Below are 16,335 nucleotides of genomic sequence, written 5' to 3' on the forward strand. Positions count from 1 at the left end.
GCGCGACTTCACGAAGGCTAACCCAGCCATTCGCGGAGCAGCTCGAGTTCCACCGGAACTGTGGTGGCTCTCGTGATTTGTCATAAGCTGAGCGACGGCTTTTTGATCTGTCCTTTCCCGGGACTTAGTGTTCCCTCATCCTTTCGACCCTGCTAGGCCTGAAGAGATGTCTCTACGCTGCAGGGACGCCGCCCGCACCCTGGGGCCTTGGGTGAGCGGCGGGGTAAGCAGGGTTCCGGCGAGGGTTGGAGGGCTCCTATCCCTTTCTAGCGCCCAATAACGAAAACCAACGCTAAATGAACATTTGTTTCTAGCCAAGCGCAGTTGTAAACGTTTTTCATGTAGTATCTCATTTAATTCTCCTGACGCCCTTATGAGGTAGAGTCTCTGGCATTGGTTTGTTTGAATGTCTCTCTGGGATGGCGCAGATGGCTCCCCCCCCCCCCCCAGAGTGGTTTGTACACTATATTTATTGGAGCACTGCAGTTAGCACCCCCAAATAACTAGTGTCTATCCGGCTCTTACTGTGTATTAGACACCTCTCTGGCCACTAAGAACACAAACCTGTCCAGGCTTTAGCTGTAGACATGAACAAGAGCAGTAGCAATCATGCAGCACCCTAACAGGCACTCTTTTTGAACTGTTGTAGGTTCCTTTGCATTGCATGTACTGACTCGTGAATTTTGTAGTGTTTTGTCTATCTCGTGCCCGTTTGTGCTCTGATCTGCAAGCCAAATACTGTGGTTTCGAGTGACTGCCAAGTTCAAACGCAGAAACAATGTAACCTAGAATATCAAAACATTAGATTTGGTTTCCCTCCTTCCAGTTGTCTGATACCAACTAAGCATTACTTGTATGTTCTAACACTTATGTTTATCCAAATCCCAAAGCTAGAGAGATGTATTGCAGATTTCCTTTTAAACGTCCTTGACTCAAGTCAGAAATAGATATTTTAAAGCTGGGCCACCTTCTCCAGTTATTGCAGTCCAAACTTGCTAAAAAATTTTAGTGAGATGTAGTATATGAAAGTGTGACATATGTTGGATAGTTCCAAAGATTTCCAAATCTATTCTAGATCTGGTGGTAAACAGTTAACTCCTGTTCTTTAGGTTTGGTTCCTTCTTCTTTAGGGCTCTTTAATCTTATACCTTAATCTCCTGGGCAACTAGAGCTCCTAAATTATTTAACATAATTACTTAGTCAGTTCTTTGGCTTTAAACCTCCCTTTTAGGTATTATAACAGGTTAAAACTAATTTATTCCAGACCCCTGCCACAATGAACTCTTTCTTTCTTTAGGTATTTGGAAGATATTTGTATAGCCCAGTCAGACCATTAAGTTCCTTGCCAGATGAAAAAAAGGAATTTTTACGGAATGGACCAGACCTTCAAGATTTTGTGTCTGGTGATCTTGCAGACAAGAACACTTGGGATAAGTACAAAGGAAACTTAAAACGCCAGAAAGGAGAAAGGTAATTGAAAAATTGAGATAATTTTAATGTCCCATTCCTTCATTGTGCATTATTTTCAAATATAACCAAACCCTCAAATATATTTTTAATTTCAGATTTGTTAAATTTAGCTAAAAGTAATTAGGAAGAAGTGATAACAGACCTAGATAGAACAGGTAAGTAAGTGAAGTTGTTGGAATCTTTTTCTTTTCTCTGTGCCCTTTGACAGTTTTTCTTCAACCTTCCTAAGACCTGACCACCTTACACTATCATCTCCCCATTTTCTATATAGCATCTAATTTCTTCAGATTACCTTGCTATTAATCTATTAGATATTGATGAATTTTTAATTGTTATTGAGTGTTGATGATTTAACTTATTGCTTCTCCTAGTCAATTTACATATGACCCATGGATACTTTGCGTTAATTTAAAAGAATGGTGAGGGGATTTTATGCAGAGGGCAAATTGGGAGATACTTTATCCAACAACTTCTAAATCACAGGTGCATAGGAGAACTGGGGATACATAGTCTCCACTCCAAATTTTGATTTTTTTCTCCTTGAATAACCACCATAAAATCTAGACTGTAGTGCAGATAGCCCACAGCTAGAATCTCTCCTTACTGGAAATAAATTGGCAGTATTATTCATGGGGAATGAAATGTTTATCATTATGACGAACATCATCATGTTACATCATTATTAGAATGATGTAACTCGGTGCCTTTGCAAAAGGTAGACATGTTAAACTCCATTATTGATGTTTTCTAAAGTGGTTTGAGGAAGCCTAAATTTCATTCTCTGTTTTTACCTTTGTGGCAGAAATTTGTAAGCGTTAGTCCAGAATTATGGAAAAAATTCTTAACTAGGAATTGTAATAGAGCAAAGTAACTTCAAGTTGTATAATTATTTGGCAGTATATTTGTTAATACTTACGTTTGGCTTTCCTTAGGTTAAGGCTACCTCCATGGCTAAAGACAGAGATTCCCATGGGAAGAAATTACAATAAACTGAAAAATACTTTGCGAAATTTAAATCTTCATACAGTAAGTTGTCAAAGTATTAATGATGCCTCTTAACCAAAAGCCATAATGTTTCTATATATGTGCAACTTTAAAATTATTGTAGCATATAAATAATAGTAAGAAAAGTGAATAAAGATGTTAAGTGAGGCAGGGCACGGTAGCTCAAGCCTCTAAGTCTCTAGCACGTTGGGAGACCAAGGCAGGAGTATCTCCTGAGGCCAGGAGTTTGAGACCAGCCTAGGCAACATACCAAGACCCTGTCTCTACAAAAAAAAAAAAATACTAGAAATATTAGTCAGGTGTGTGGTAATGCATTCCTGTAGTCCCAGCTACTTGGGAGGCTGAGGCAGAAGGATCACTTGAACCCAGGAGTTTGAGGTTGTAGTAAGCTAGGTTCACACCATTGCACTCTATCCCTGAGCACCCGGCAATAGAGCGAGACCCTGAAGATCCTCGCCATCTCAAAAAAAAAAGAAAAAGATGTAAAGCGAAACATTACTACCAGTAATGGAAATACATTTAAAATAACTTTTTCTGCAAAGAAAACAAAATGATTTTTTCCCTGTAACTTGGGAAACAAGGTTTTGTTTTATAAATTAAGTACATGTTTGTTGGAAAGAGTGTAAAATTAAATGTGAAACTATGTCACATTACGCGCAATGCCAGATATTAACCACATCACTTTAACTGTTCAGTCTTTCATAGTGTGAATTTGAATAGACTTGCACACATAAAATATATACATTCACAAAGTTTTTAAAAATGAGATCCTGATATACAGTTTAGCATTTTTTAATAGTGAGTTTCTTTGAAAATATGTTGTAAACAATGGGCAGTTTAAAATGTCTAATCACAATCACCACTTCAATTGGTGGTTATTTTCAACCTGATTGTGTTCCGTTTCCCTTTACTTACAGGTATGTGAGGAAGCTCGATGTCCCAATATTGGAGAGTGTTGGGGAGGTGGAGAATATGCCACTGCCACAGCCACAATCATGGTAAGACTAGCCTCAACATCCAAAGCTTTAGTCTAGAAACTGAAAGGGCATATTTTGTGTCTCCTAAAAATAGGCATTATGAATCTCTGGTCAGATATTTCATTATGTATGGGTTTCTGAAAAATAGGAAGAAAAACCTGACAGGATAATCCAACCTGGTGTGATCTCACTCTTCTCTGAATAAATCCATTATTGGTTCTTCAATCTATCTGCTAGTTAATCATGTGCTGCCTTAAGATAGCTCTTCTACTAATTTTTGGAAATGCTATTCACGATTATATAACTTTTTGGGTTTTTTTCCCATCTATTTAACAAGATGTGCTTTCTGTTTTAAGTCCCACAGAGACCTGCATGTTGATCTGTTAATTGCGTATTTTTCTCTTTTTTCTTTTTTTTAGTTTTTTTGAATATTTTCTCTTTTAAAGTAATATTGATTATTGAATAGACACAAAAGAATCTTTATAAACTATATATAAATTACAGAGAATAACAATACAACAGACTCCCTGATACACATCTCCAGAGTAGAAGATCAGCATTATCTTTGAACCCCCCATGTGCCCCCTAAACTGTATAAATTATATTTTAAAATCTAAATTGTGTTTCTTTCTGATCCTATCCTCTATTCTCTTCCCTTAACATCATTCTTTTTTTTTTTTTGAGACAGAGTCTCACTTTGTTGCCCAGGCTAGAGTGAGTGCCATGGTGTCAGCCTAGCTCACAGCAACCTCAATTCCCTGGGCTCAAGCAATCCTGCCGCCTCAGTCTCCCAAGTAGCTGGGACTACAGGCATGCACCACCATGCCCGGCTAATTTTTTCTATATATATTAGTTGGCCAATTAATTTCTTTCTATTTATAGTAGAGACAGAGTCTTGCTTTTGCTCAGGCTGGTTTCTAACTCCTGACCTCGACCAATCAGCCTGCCTCGGCCTCCCAGAGTGCTAGGATTACAGGTGTGAGCCACTGCGCTCAGCCCCATAACATCATTCTTAATGCTGTGTTTATCATTTCCTTTTCTTTCTAGTTTTACCACATGTTTGTGTTCCTTAACTATATATTATTTAGTTTTGAATATTTCAAATTTCTCATAAATAGAACCAACCTGTAAACATTCTTTGAAACTTTATTCTCTCAACATTATATTATGTTTTTGAGAGTCATTTGTTTGACTTAAATTGTAATATCTCTGTTCTAGCTGATGGGTGATACATGTACAAGAGGTTGCAGATTTTGTTCTGTTAAGACTGCAAGAAATCCACCTCCACTGGATGCCAGTGAGCCCTACAATACTGCAAAAGCAATTGCAGAGTGGGGTCTGGATTATGTTGTCCTAACATCTGTGGATCGAGATGGTTAGTGTGTCATCATGGCCTCTACCAGAGATTGGCTCACACTAACTTGTGTCATCATCTTGAACAGTGGATTCTTTTCTTTCTAGATTTGCCTGATGGGGGAGCTGAACACATTGCAAAGACTGTATCATACTTAAAGGAAAGGTACTTGTTTTGCATGTGTTTGTGTAATTTAAGGACCTTTTTGGGACCCATATGAATTCAGTTAATATAAGATCTTTGCATTGAAGCAGTGGTTATTAACCTTTGTGGGGGGTTCATACTTTTCTGACAGTCTGCTGGAAATTATGTGATCATCTCTCCAGAGAAAGCATATTTGTATGCACAGATACATATTTGCAGAACATTTTAGGGGTTCAGTGGCATGAACTTATCCATGGTCGTTTAAGCCCATAGAACCATAAAATCTGTCCTTCATATTTGAGTGTTAGTCTAAACTAACATATTTTTCTTTTTTATTTCACTGCTGATGAAAATGAGTACTTTTCTTAAAGAAGTAAAAAAACTGTGGTCTTCTTAGCACTGGTTTTGAATATATCTTCATCTGGAAGTAGATAGTATGAAAAAAGTTCCAGTGTTGTTAAAATATATATAGACTTTATCCATATTCATATGTCCTGAGAATTTTACCCATAATCCACATTTTTATTAATATTTTCATCCCATGAATTTTAAAAAGCATAAAAAAGGAGGTATATTCATTTTCTACAAGTCAGTGCTAGTCTTAACACCTAGCATACTTAGTAAATGTTTTTTCAATGATTCCTCAGTATTTTCTATTTATTGTAGTTCATTTTTTAAAAATCTTATCTGCAGCCCATGAAATTTATTTCATAAGCCGCAATGGGTCTCAACTTGCATTTAAAATAAAGTGAGTTATATAGGATGTGTTTTCTGAATATCTTATATTCCTGAGAAGATGTATATGTGGTCTTTTCTACCCCTGAGAGAATAAGGAACAGGTCCAGACCTTTGCCATTGGGTTTGTGAAAAAAACTTGCCAGCTGTCCCAGGCATTTCTGCTGGTGTCAAAGGGAACGACTCTGTGACCTAGTTCACATTAGAGTGCTTGACTGAATAGATACAGCCATAATATAAATAGAAAGATTAATGTTTAGCTTATACTTCATTTAAACAAAGCTCATGATTTAGCAGTCCAGAAAATAGTTTTTAAAACCATAGCACTTGTGAACTATTTGCTTACTGGAAAGGAGGAGTGCACTATTGATGAATTTTAAAAGAAAGCAAAGTTAAAGCACTCAATTAATATTTGCATTCACATAAGAAATGTGCCAATTTACTTTCCAAAGAGTTATTTTAGAAAATTGTATTTATTTCATATTTTAATGTCTTCTGTTTTTCTAAAACCTATTCAAATGAGGTTTAAAAATCTATATATAATCTAAAATTTTATTCTGATTGTTATTTGCCTACAGATGTTTTTTAACCACTGTATACATACTATTTGGTGTTCTGGGTTTTTAATTTTTTTCATATAAAAGTTCATAAATGAACTTTTGTATGTTCAAGCTTTTCTTGGCAAAGTTCTAAAGATTACTGTGTTAAAACTGATACTGAATGAGTACTGATAATTTCTATTTTGAGTAACAGTTATGTCAGTTCTTTCTCTCAGTTTGATACTCTCTTTTTTCCCCCTAGGAATCAAAAAATCCTTGTGGAATGTCTCACCCCTGATTTTGGAGGAGACCTTAAAGCAATAGAAAAGGTTGCTCTGTCAGGATTAGATGTGTATGCACATAATGTAGAAACAGTTCCAGAACTACAGAGGTGATTACATGTAGAGAGTGGTGTTGGGAAGTTAGAAAGGTCAGAATGTGCTATATATTCTCACTTTTTCCTGGGGCAAACTTTGCAATTGACTTTTTACAAAGTAAACTCTCTTTCTTTCTTTTTTAACAAACCGAATGTGTATCTACTACAGAAAAATCAGAAAATATAGCCAACAAAAACAACGTAAAATATCACAGTACTTCCACACCCAGTAATATAAGTTACTAACACCTTTGTGCTGTGATCCCCAACCTCCAGGCCATGGACCAGTGCCAGTCTGTGGCCTGTTAGGGACCTGGACTCTGAGCTCCAATGCCGCCCTCCCATCCCCCTCAAACGTGGAAAAATTTTCTTCCATGAAACTTTGGAACCATGGGCTGCACAGCAGGAGATGAGCAGCAGCGAGAGCAAGGAAAGCTTTGAAGCTTCATCTGTATTTATAGCTGCTCCCCGTGGCTTGCATCCACCACTTGAACTCCCCTGACCCGTCAGTGGAAAAATTGTCTTCCATGAAATCAGTTCCTAGTGCCAAAAAGGTTAGGGACTGCTGCCTTAGTGCTTATATTATAAGTACTGTATTTGTGTTAGTTAACACTGTAATGTGTACATAGTGTTCACAACATAAGCATTATTACCTCTTGGCCTTTTGGCTAAGTAAGATCAAGTGTAATATAACGTAAGCACTAAGATGTTAGAAACTCATATTACTGATACTTAATATATGTGTTTTGGTTCATATACACAATGAACATCTTTTTTTCCCTTTTTTGTTTTTGTTGTTGTTGTTGTTGTTGTTTTTTGAGACAGAGTCTCACTTTGTTGCTCGGGCATGAGGGCAGCAGCCAGATCATAGTTCACTGCAACCTCAAACTCCTAGCCCCAAGTAATCCTCCTGTCTCAGCCTCCTGAGAGGGTGGGACTACAGGCACACACCACCATGCCCTACTGATTTTTCTATCTTTTGTAGAGATGGGGTCTTGCTGTATTGCTCTGGCCGGTTTTGAATTCATGACCTCAAGCCATCCTCCTACCTTGACCTCCCAAAGTGCTAGGATTGCAGGCATGAGCCACCTCGCCCAGCCTCTTTTGTCTTAAAATGGTATACTGCAAATCCCAATGAGTATTATTTTTTCAAAGGGAAAGAAAATTACACTGGAGCAATTGCTTTGGCTATAATTCTAAAAAAAAGGCTTTAAAAAATACATTTAGCTAGGCCGGGCGCGGTAACTCACACCTGTAATCCTAGCACTCTGGGAGGCCTAGGCTTGTGGATTGTTCAAGGTCAGGAGTTCGAAACCAGCCTGAGCAAGAGTGAGTCCCTGTCTCTACTATAAACAGAAAGAAATTAATTGGCCAACTAATATATAGAGAAAAAATTAGCCGGGCATGGTGGCGCACACCTGTAGTCCCAGCTACTTGGGAGGCTGAGGCAGAAGGATTGCTTGAGCGCAGGAGTGTGAGGTTGCTGTGAGCTAGGCTGACGCCACGGCACTCACTCTAGCCTGGGCAACAATGCAAGACTCTGTCTCAAAAAAAAAAATACATTTGGCACTAATATATGTAATAAACAGTACCGAGGAAAACTGGCATCATTCAGATATAGTATAAATCTTTTTTAAGAAGTAGATACGATACTCTTCCTATAATTTTAGTAGTTAAGATTTAAACTTTAAGCAAGCTTAATGTTTCCTTTAGTTTTACTAAAGTATTTGTCAGTGATTTTATTAGCTTCTACACATTATTCTGTGTCATAGAACCTGAAAGAAGTTACAGTAAACAATGACCAGCATTTCCACTAAATTATAAACATTAGGGAGCATAACTTAATTTCAGCAGAGAAATTTTTTTAAAAGTAATTACTTTCTACATTGTCAGTTTTATGGTTATTTTTAAATTCGTAAATTTGTTTCTTCTCTTCCCTGTGAACTAGTCTCTGGTAAAAAAAAAAGTCAATTACAGAAAATAAAGCTACATTAGAATTCAAATGAATGCTGGTTTAACATCAGCAACTTTCTCATCCGTTGGCTTTGTCATCATTTAAGCCATGGTGCTTTGGGCATTGTTGAACTCTAGCACACATCCTTTCCAACCCTGTCATGATACCACCACTAGTGGGTGCCAATTTCCCTGGTTTCACTTAAGAAACATTATTCTTTCCGGTGAAAATTCCAGAATCATGCATTTCTTTATGTAAGAGATGGCAGTGTTGTATACTCACCAGCAGAGGTCAGCTTAATCTTTAGGAAAGGAATGAACATAACAGTTTCAGCCCTCTGAAATGTGGGTTCAGGTTAGTTTTTTCTTTATTCGGTACTGAGATTGTCTTCATTAATTTTTAGCTTCAGAATTCTGGTTTCTCAATGCATAAAATGAAGTGATTTCTTCCATTCTACTTGTCTCTGCTCCATGCTGAAGAGGGCTTAACAGTAAGCAGAGCTAGGGAGCCCAGTGAGGTCTTATTTTCCTTCCTATAATAATAGGCATTTGTGTACAAACGCTACCATCAAACCATAGGATGTAATATGATGTGCAGAATAGACTTTTCTGGTCTTTCAGGTTGCTTGAATAACTATGTACTTAGTTGAACTCGTGTTTGTTCTTGCTAACGACAGCCTTGCTATTTTCCAGGAAAGTTCGTGATCCCCGGGCCAATTTTGACCAGTCTCTACGTGTACTGAAACATGCCAAGGAGGTTCAGCCTGATGTTATTTCTAAAACATCTATAATGTTGGGTCTAGGTGAGAATGATGAGCAAGTATATGCAACAATGAAAGGTAAAGATACTGAAAATGAAAAATATTTCCCCTTTATTTAGAATAATAGCAAGAATCTCACCCACTTTGAAGGCCCTATTAAATCTATGCTTCCTCCATAGTCTCACTGCAAGTGCCAGTAAGAACAAAGTATATGGTTGCAAATAGAAGCATAAAAAGGAAAGGAGGCGTGTTTTCTTAGACCTTCATGAAAGCTCAGGATATGAAATTTGTATCCCACTTTATTCCCTACCCTTTCATTCAGTGAAAACATGATTTCATCCACCTCTCTCATTCTGCAGTTGGATAGTTTTTGAGAGCCAGCAAGGTACCAGGCACTGACAATTCATAGATGAATAAGAGTAATCCAGGAAGAGCTTACCTGTAGCATTGTCACAGAACATGGTGTGCTTCGGACTTTGCTGAACCTTAGTCCCATAAGTCCATTTGTGTTGTGATTCTTGGGCATTTTATTTAATTTTTGGAGACAGGGTCTCTGTTGCCCGGAGTGGAGTGCAGTGGTGTCATATAGCTCACTGCAACCTCAAACTCAATCCTCCTGTCTCAGCCTTCTGAGTAGCTGGGACTATAGGCGTATACCATGACACTCAGCTAATTTTTCCCTCCCTCCCTCCCTTTTCTTCTCTTTCTTTCTTCCCTTTCTTTCTTTCTTCCCTTCCTTCCCTTCTTTCTTTTTTTTTTTTGAGACAGGGTCTCCCTGTGTTGCTTAGGCTGGTCCTGAATTCCTAGCCTCTAGCAGTCCTCCCACCTTGGTCTCCCAAAGTGTTAGGGTTACAGGCATGAGCCACTGTGCCCAGCTTTTTAAACTTTGAAATTTAAAAGGTTTTATTTTGCCCGAGGGTCCTTGAACTATTTGCAGTTATTTTGTGATTCAAAGAGTAGTAAGTTCAAATATTAATTAAAAGCTGCTATTTACCACATTGCATTCAATTTGTTACTAGAAAGATTTTGATGTCATAGGTCAAATCCCATCCCCCAGAGCATATTATACATTAAGCAAAAGCCTAATACAGCATGTTTGGTCTATAATATAGGAGTTTTCAGGCCTTTACAGATACTGTTACCTTCACCTTTTCTGCCTAACAGACTCCTGCTCTAAAATACTCTCCACTCTTAACATTGATTCTGTAGTATTAGAGGTATTTATCCTTATATCCATCAGGCCCACATGACTATCTTGATCATTCCTGTTTTCAATCCTTACCATAGTCCCTGGCACATAAGTATTTTTGAATGAATAGGTATTGTCTTATTCCCCAATTTGAGGATTATAGACTAGTATAAAGTTCACACTATTCCAAAATATTCCTCAGGAAAACGATGCTTAGATCTACAATTTTAACATTATAAAAACATCTGCTAATATAATTTGTGCTTTTTTTCTTATAGCACTTCGTGAGGCAGACGTGGACTGTTTGACTTTAGGACAATATATGCAGCCAACAAAGCGCCACCTTAAGGTACAATGACTTGAATTGCCAAACGTTTCTCAGTAATTTGAATTAAATCTTCATGCTCATAGGTACCATGTTTCCCCCAAAATAAGACCTATCCATAAAATAAGCCCTAGCAGGATTTCTAAGCATTTGTGCAATATAAGCCCTACCCCGAAAATAAGGCCTAGTGGTGGGCATGGCTACGCAGAGTCTGCACAGCCCATGCATTTCGTGGTGGAGCGGTAAGACGTCGAGCAGCCCTTCTCATCTGCCCCATGAGAGCTCTATTGCTCGACATGAGAGATTGGGGCCAATGATTCTAAAAGAAATAGAGTTGCAAGAAATTCAGGATGGAATTCGGGCTTTGGAGAGTTACGATGATGTTCCAGAAGAAGACGATTTAACTATATTTGAATAAATGTAGATGGTTGTACCATACTTAAAAAATAACACATCCCCTGAAAATAAGCCCTGGGGTGTCTTCTTGAGGAAAAATATAAGACCCTGTCTTACTTTCAGGGAAACACGGTAACATTAAGAAACCCCTGGCTTTTTAGTATAATGTCCCGTGTACAGTTGACCCTTGAACAACGCGAGGGTTAGGGGGACCAACCTGCACAGTCAAAATCCCATGTATGGCCAGGCACAGTGGTCACACCTGTAATCCTAGCACTCTGGGAAGCTGAGGTGGAAGGATCATTTGAGAAAACGAGACCCATCTCTACAAAAAATAGAAAAATTAGCCGAGCATGATGGCACGTACCTGTAGTCCCAGCTATTTTTGGGGAGGCTAAAGCAGAAGAATTGCTTGAGCACAGGAGTTTGAGGTTGCTCTGAGCTAGGCTGACGCCACTGCACTCTAGCTCTAGCCCAGGTGACAGAGTGAGACCCTATCTCAAGAAAAAAGAAATACTCGTGTATAACTTTTGACTTCTCCAAAAGTTAACTACTAATAACCTACTATAGACTCCAGACGCCTTACCAATAACATAAATAATTGATTGACTCATATTTTGTATGTTATATGTATTATATGTATACTGTAAAGAGAAAAAATGTTATTAAGAAAATCATAAGGAACAGACAACATATTTACTATTCATTAAGTGGAAGTGGATCATAAAGTTTTTCATCCTCATTGTCTTCATGTTGAGTAGGCTGAGGGGCAGAAGGGAAAGGAGAGGGTGGTCTTGCTGTCTAAGGGGTGGCAGAGGCAGCAGAAAATCCACGCACAAGTGGACACTCACAGTTCAAACCTGTGCTGTTCAAGGGTCAACTGTATACTTACAAGTCCCAGTTTCCATTTTATTATCTACATACAGCCACTACATTGGCACATATTTGCTGCACCCCAAATTGTAGAACTGAAATGAACCTATAGAAAAAGAATAAAAAGTTGGGAAATTGCCCTTATTTATCCTTGGTGATCATGTGACCTGTTTTAGTTAGGTGAGAGCCACAGGTAAAGAATGAAAGCCAGTCTATTTTTTATAATGAATGTTTATCCACTCATTCAAGAAACTTGTGTTAAATAGTGACTATGTGCCAGTCCCAGTGCTAAGCAGAAGATATGAGTAAGACATTCTTGTCCTCAGGGATCTAATGGACATGACTAATTCTTGATTATACCTGTTACTGAAGGAAAAATATAGATAAATAATCTCTATAGGTACTTCTTTCTCGGTCCTTTGTAATAGGTAATGTATACAATTTATGTTTCCCCACCTCTCTGATTCCCTGTAATTACATTCTGATAGCATGGCCAACAAGTAACCAGTAGACACATAAATGAGGAGTGAGAGGAGGAAAGCCTAGGGGGGTGGGAGGGAGCCTGGATAAATTATGAAGTGAAAACCATTCTAAATACATGGGTATATACTTTCTGTAGAATCAGAATTATTTAGGAGAATTCTAGAATCTGATCAGAAGTAATTATTTAAATCTAGGTTGAAGAGTATATTACTCCTGAAAAGTTCAAATACTGGGAGAAAGTAGGAAATGAACTTGGATTCCATTATACTGCAAGTGGCCCTTTGGTACGTTCTTCATATAAAGCGGGTAAGTTAGATTACTACGGGGAATAGTTTTATTTAGGCCATTAATTTTCTACATTAAGTTCTACCCCAGATCACCAAAGCCATAGGACAACTTCTAATAGCTATGGTTGTTTTTCAGGGGGTTGGGGTTGGAGCAGCAGAGTTCTGGAACATCCTTAGAAGCTTTACTCAATAAGGGTCGTATCAAGGAGAAGTTTCTCTTAAACCTAGTTTATTTCTTTAACAAAATCCTCCTTTACAACTCAGCTACTATGATGAAAACAGAAACAATTGGTTGATTAGTCTATGTGTGGATTTCTACAGATTATTCCAAAGCGACAACACATGCTAAGCAAAAATAGAGGTTTTCTGAAAAATACACACTTATTTGAAATTGATGCCAGCTGCATCTCCAGACTTCCAATTTCAGATCAATTTAAGCACTGAAAAGTATTTAATAGCATTGCTGCTTACATTGTTAATTTCTTTGTATTTTTCCCCCAGAGGCAACAGAAAATCCATAAAATTATTTTTCCATATAGAAATTTTTAGTGGTTTTACTAACTACAGTGTAATTTTTCACCTTTGGAATTTTAGCTTTTATTTTGATCAGTAGCTTGAGCTGATTTATGAAAACAAAAGCATTTTCCGAGGGACAAAAAGTCATGTGATAATGACCATCAGAAGATCCATGAGAACATATTTTAACACTGAATTTAATCTAAAAAATGTTTATGATGTTTTCCCTATCAAACAGCTAGGCTGAGCATGGTGGCATGCACATATAGTCCCAGCTACTCAAGAGGCTGAGGCAGGAGGATCACTTGAGCCCAGGAATTTTAGTACAGCCTGGGTAACATAGGGAGACCCAATCTCAAAAAAAAATCAATCAAGCTAGGTATTTTTGGATATGTCTAAAATATGTTATAACTATTTTTTTTCAAGTGATTCTTTGTATATTGGGGTCTAAATCATAGATATCTTTAAATTATTACACAAATTATTAAATAAATTCTATTTGAAAAATTAATGTTCAAGTATTAGTAATATTCAGTGTGTTCCTATAAAGAAATTTAAGACATTTTAATGAACTAACAGCTTATACTAGTCTTAAAACCCAAGAATTTTATTCAACACTGACCCATAGGTTGTGGGGACTTAAGCAGTACTGCTGGCAACCTAAATATATATAAAGGATAGAACCAATGTCAGCTTCTATAGTAGGTACAATATCTTTTGAAAGGAGTTTTTGGGTTTTCTTAAGGAAAATTTCTAACATTTATAAGGAAGTGAATTGTGAACTTTTTAATGCTTTTTAAATTACCAGTAAAAGATCAAATTCTGGTACATGGGCATTAGACTGAAATGAGGATTAGCATCTGGTAATGTTGGTTTTATGCCTACCAGATTTAGATGAGGAATAGAGCAGCACAGATTACTTGGCTGGGTTATGAGCTTTGAGATTCTTGGTGATTGTGTACGATAATGGTCATCACAGTTCTACTCATATATGTAAGATGACAGAGGAAAGTTAATCAGACACCCCAGAAAATCAGGCCTCCAGTGCTGAGCACCGAGCCTTGCTGTAAGAGTGATAGACTAAATGGAACTCTCATGGCCTGAAAAGTGAATGTGCCCCTCGAAGCAGCTAACTTATTGCGTAGTAACAACTCAGGGTGGGGGAAAAGCCCATTACAAATGAAGAGCCCTTGCTTCTCTAGAGGGGAATAAGCTAAAGAGATTCCATCAGATGAGTCTACTCAACTGAAACGAAGTCTGTTTGATAAACATCAGATCCAGGCTAATAATGTAGCAAAATTGCTCTCTGAAATGAATTTTGCCAACAGCAATACTTTGGCAGTAATGAGGAACAGACAGTGCACATAAAGTGGAATAAGTGCAGCAACAGACTCACGGATTTAACGGGGTCACCCTCTACAATATTGGGTTACTAGTGGGGCAAAGGCAATATATGCAACCTAAGCATATATAAATAAAAAAGTTACAGTAAAAAAAAAAGGCAATATTGGGTTACTAGAAAGAGTAATAGTAGTGGTGGCTAGTGATAAAAAATTAAAAAAAAAAAACAATGACTAATCATTATTCTTCTGGAAAAGGACCAAAGATATTGGGAATAATTAGGATATAAAAAATAAAATATTGCCATTGAGATTTGAGGAGAAATGCCAATAAATACAGAAGTCTTCTTTAAAGAGGAAATACTGAAATATAATTTTGAGATAATAGTCTTATTATTTGCATTATATCAATATTAACATGTTTTCATTTTTCCTAAATAGGTGAATTTTTCCTGAAAAATCTAGTGGCTAAGAGAAAAACAAAAGCCCTCTAAAATTTAGACAAGACCTTCAAGATCACAGAAATTTTAACATTGGATTCCAGCTGGCATCAGAGGCGGTGCCATAATGTCCAGATTTCAGTGGATGTACCGCAACACTTTTTGCTTTAAGACAAATGTCAGTAATCTGTATGTATTTATGTATAGTAATTCCCTTAGCTTTTAGCATACCTTTGTCCCAATAAACAGTTGCTGCTATGGTGTAATCATAAAGCATCTTTGTGAGAATTTGCTGTTAATATTATAATTTAAAAATACATAGGCCGGGCGTGGTGGCGCAAGCCTTGTAGTCCCAGCTACTTGGGAGGCTGAGGCAGGAGGATTGCTTGAGCCCAGGAGTTGGAGGTTGCTGTGAGCTAGGCTGATGCCACGGCACTCTAGCCAGGGCAACAGAGTGAGACTCTGACTCAAAAAAAAAAAATACATTAAAAACTTCCAGAAGATTTTTCAAGCCACTGTTAACTGCTCATGTTTCATTTATGAAAAATGAAAAAACAAAATTTCATTTGTGTTACTGTGATGAAATAGTCAACGTGGGTTGACACTATGATCGGTTTACTTATGATTAGGATATGTATAATAGCATAATATTGTGGAAATAATTTAGAAAGACTTAAGGATTTGAATGTTGGTGTTACTACTTCAGGCCCTACAAAACAGTTTTACACTGATTACATTTAATGCCTCTCTGAAACAGACTGCTGCCAAGCACAGAGGCTCATGCCTGTAATCCTAGCACTTTGGGTGGCTAAGGCAGGAGGATTGCTTAAGACTAGGAGTTCGAGGCCAGCCTGGGCAACATAGCGAGACTCTCTCTACAAAAATATTAAAAAATTAGCCAGGCATGGTTGGTGGTGCATACCTATAGTCCTAACTACTGAGGAGGTAGAGTGGGAGGATCCCTTGAGCCCAGAAGTTTGAGGTTGCAGTGAGCTATAATTGAACCATTGCTCTCCAGCCTGGGTGACAAAGTGAGAGACACTGTATCAAAAAAAAAACAAAAAAAAAAACCAAGACCATGATTTTGCCCAAGGCATGAAAATATAACCTAAGAAATATTAACCTCATTTGTATAGTAGCTTGCTAAATCCATATGCACTATCTTGTTTTAT

The 16,335-nt window shown here is 37.6% G+C and overlaps 1 protein-coding gene across 7 annotated transcripts; it reads left to right on the forward strand.

The window, feature by feature from the left end:
• The first annotated feature begins 13 nt into the window (after positions 1-13).
• LIAS (lipoic acid synthetase) lies at positions 14-15,436 on the forward strand. Of its 7 annotated transcripts, none has more exons than XM_012753895.3 (11): positions 23-223; positions 1,298-1,470; positions 2,403-2,496; positions 3,393-3,473; positions 4,671-4,827; positions 4,914-4,971; positions 6,487-6,615; positions 9,247-9,392; positions 10,782-10,852; positions 12,775-12,864; positions 15,165-15,436. In XM_012753895.3, exons 1-11 carry the CDS (start codon positions 167-169, stop codon positions 15,177-15,179), a joined length of 1,071 nt encoding a protein of 356 aa, XP_012609349.1. In that variant the 5' UTR covers positions 23-166; the 3' UTR covers positions 15,180-15,436. The 7 variants fall into 7 exon arrangements, with proteins under 7 accessions (XP_075857307.1, XP_012609351.1, XP_012609349.1 ...); XM_012753894.3 differs by having other exon boundaries at positions 23-211; positions 12,775-12,886; XM_012753893.3 differs by having other exon boundaries at positions 24-223; positions 12,775-12,886.
• The last annotated feature ends 899 nt before the right edge of the window (positions 15,437-16,335 follow it).

This window comes from Microcebus murinus, chromosome 3 (assembly GCF_040939455.1).
Source record: "Microcebus murinus isolate Inina chromosome 3, M.murinus_Inina_mat1.0, whole genome shotgun sequence".
NCBI classification, from domain to species: domain Eukaryota; kingdom Metazoa; phylum Chordata; class Mammalia; order Primates; family Cheirogaleidae; genus Microcebus; species Microcebus murinus.

Bases quoted from the DNA above. Each gene is read 5' to 3' on its own strand.
- LIAS (XM_012753893.3), top strand. From the start codon at position 167: ATGTCTCTACGCTGCAGGGACGCCGCCCGCACCCTGGGGCCTTGGGTG. The intron at 3,474-4,670 runs GTAAGACTAGCC...TCTCTGTTCTAG, and splicing joins CTGCCACAGCCACAATCATG to CTGATGGGTGATACATGTAC. The intron at 4,972-6,486 runs GTACTTGTTTTG...TTTTCCCCCTAG, and splicing joins GTATCATACTTAAAGGAAAG to GAATCAAAAAATCCTTGTGG.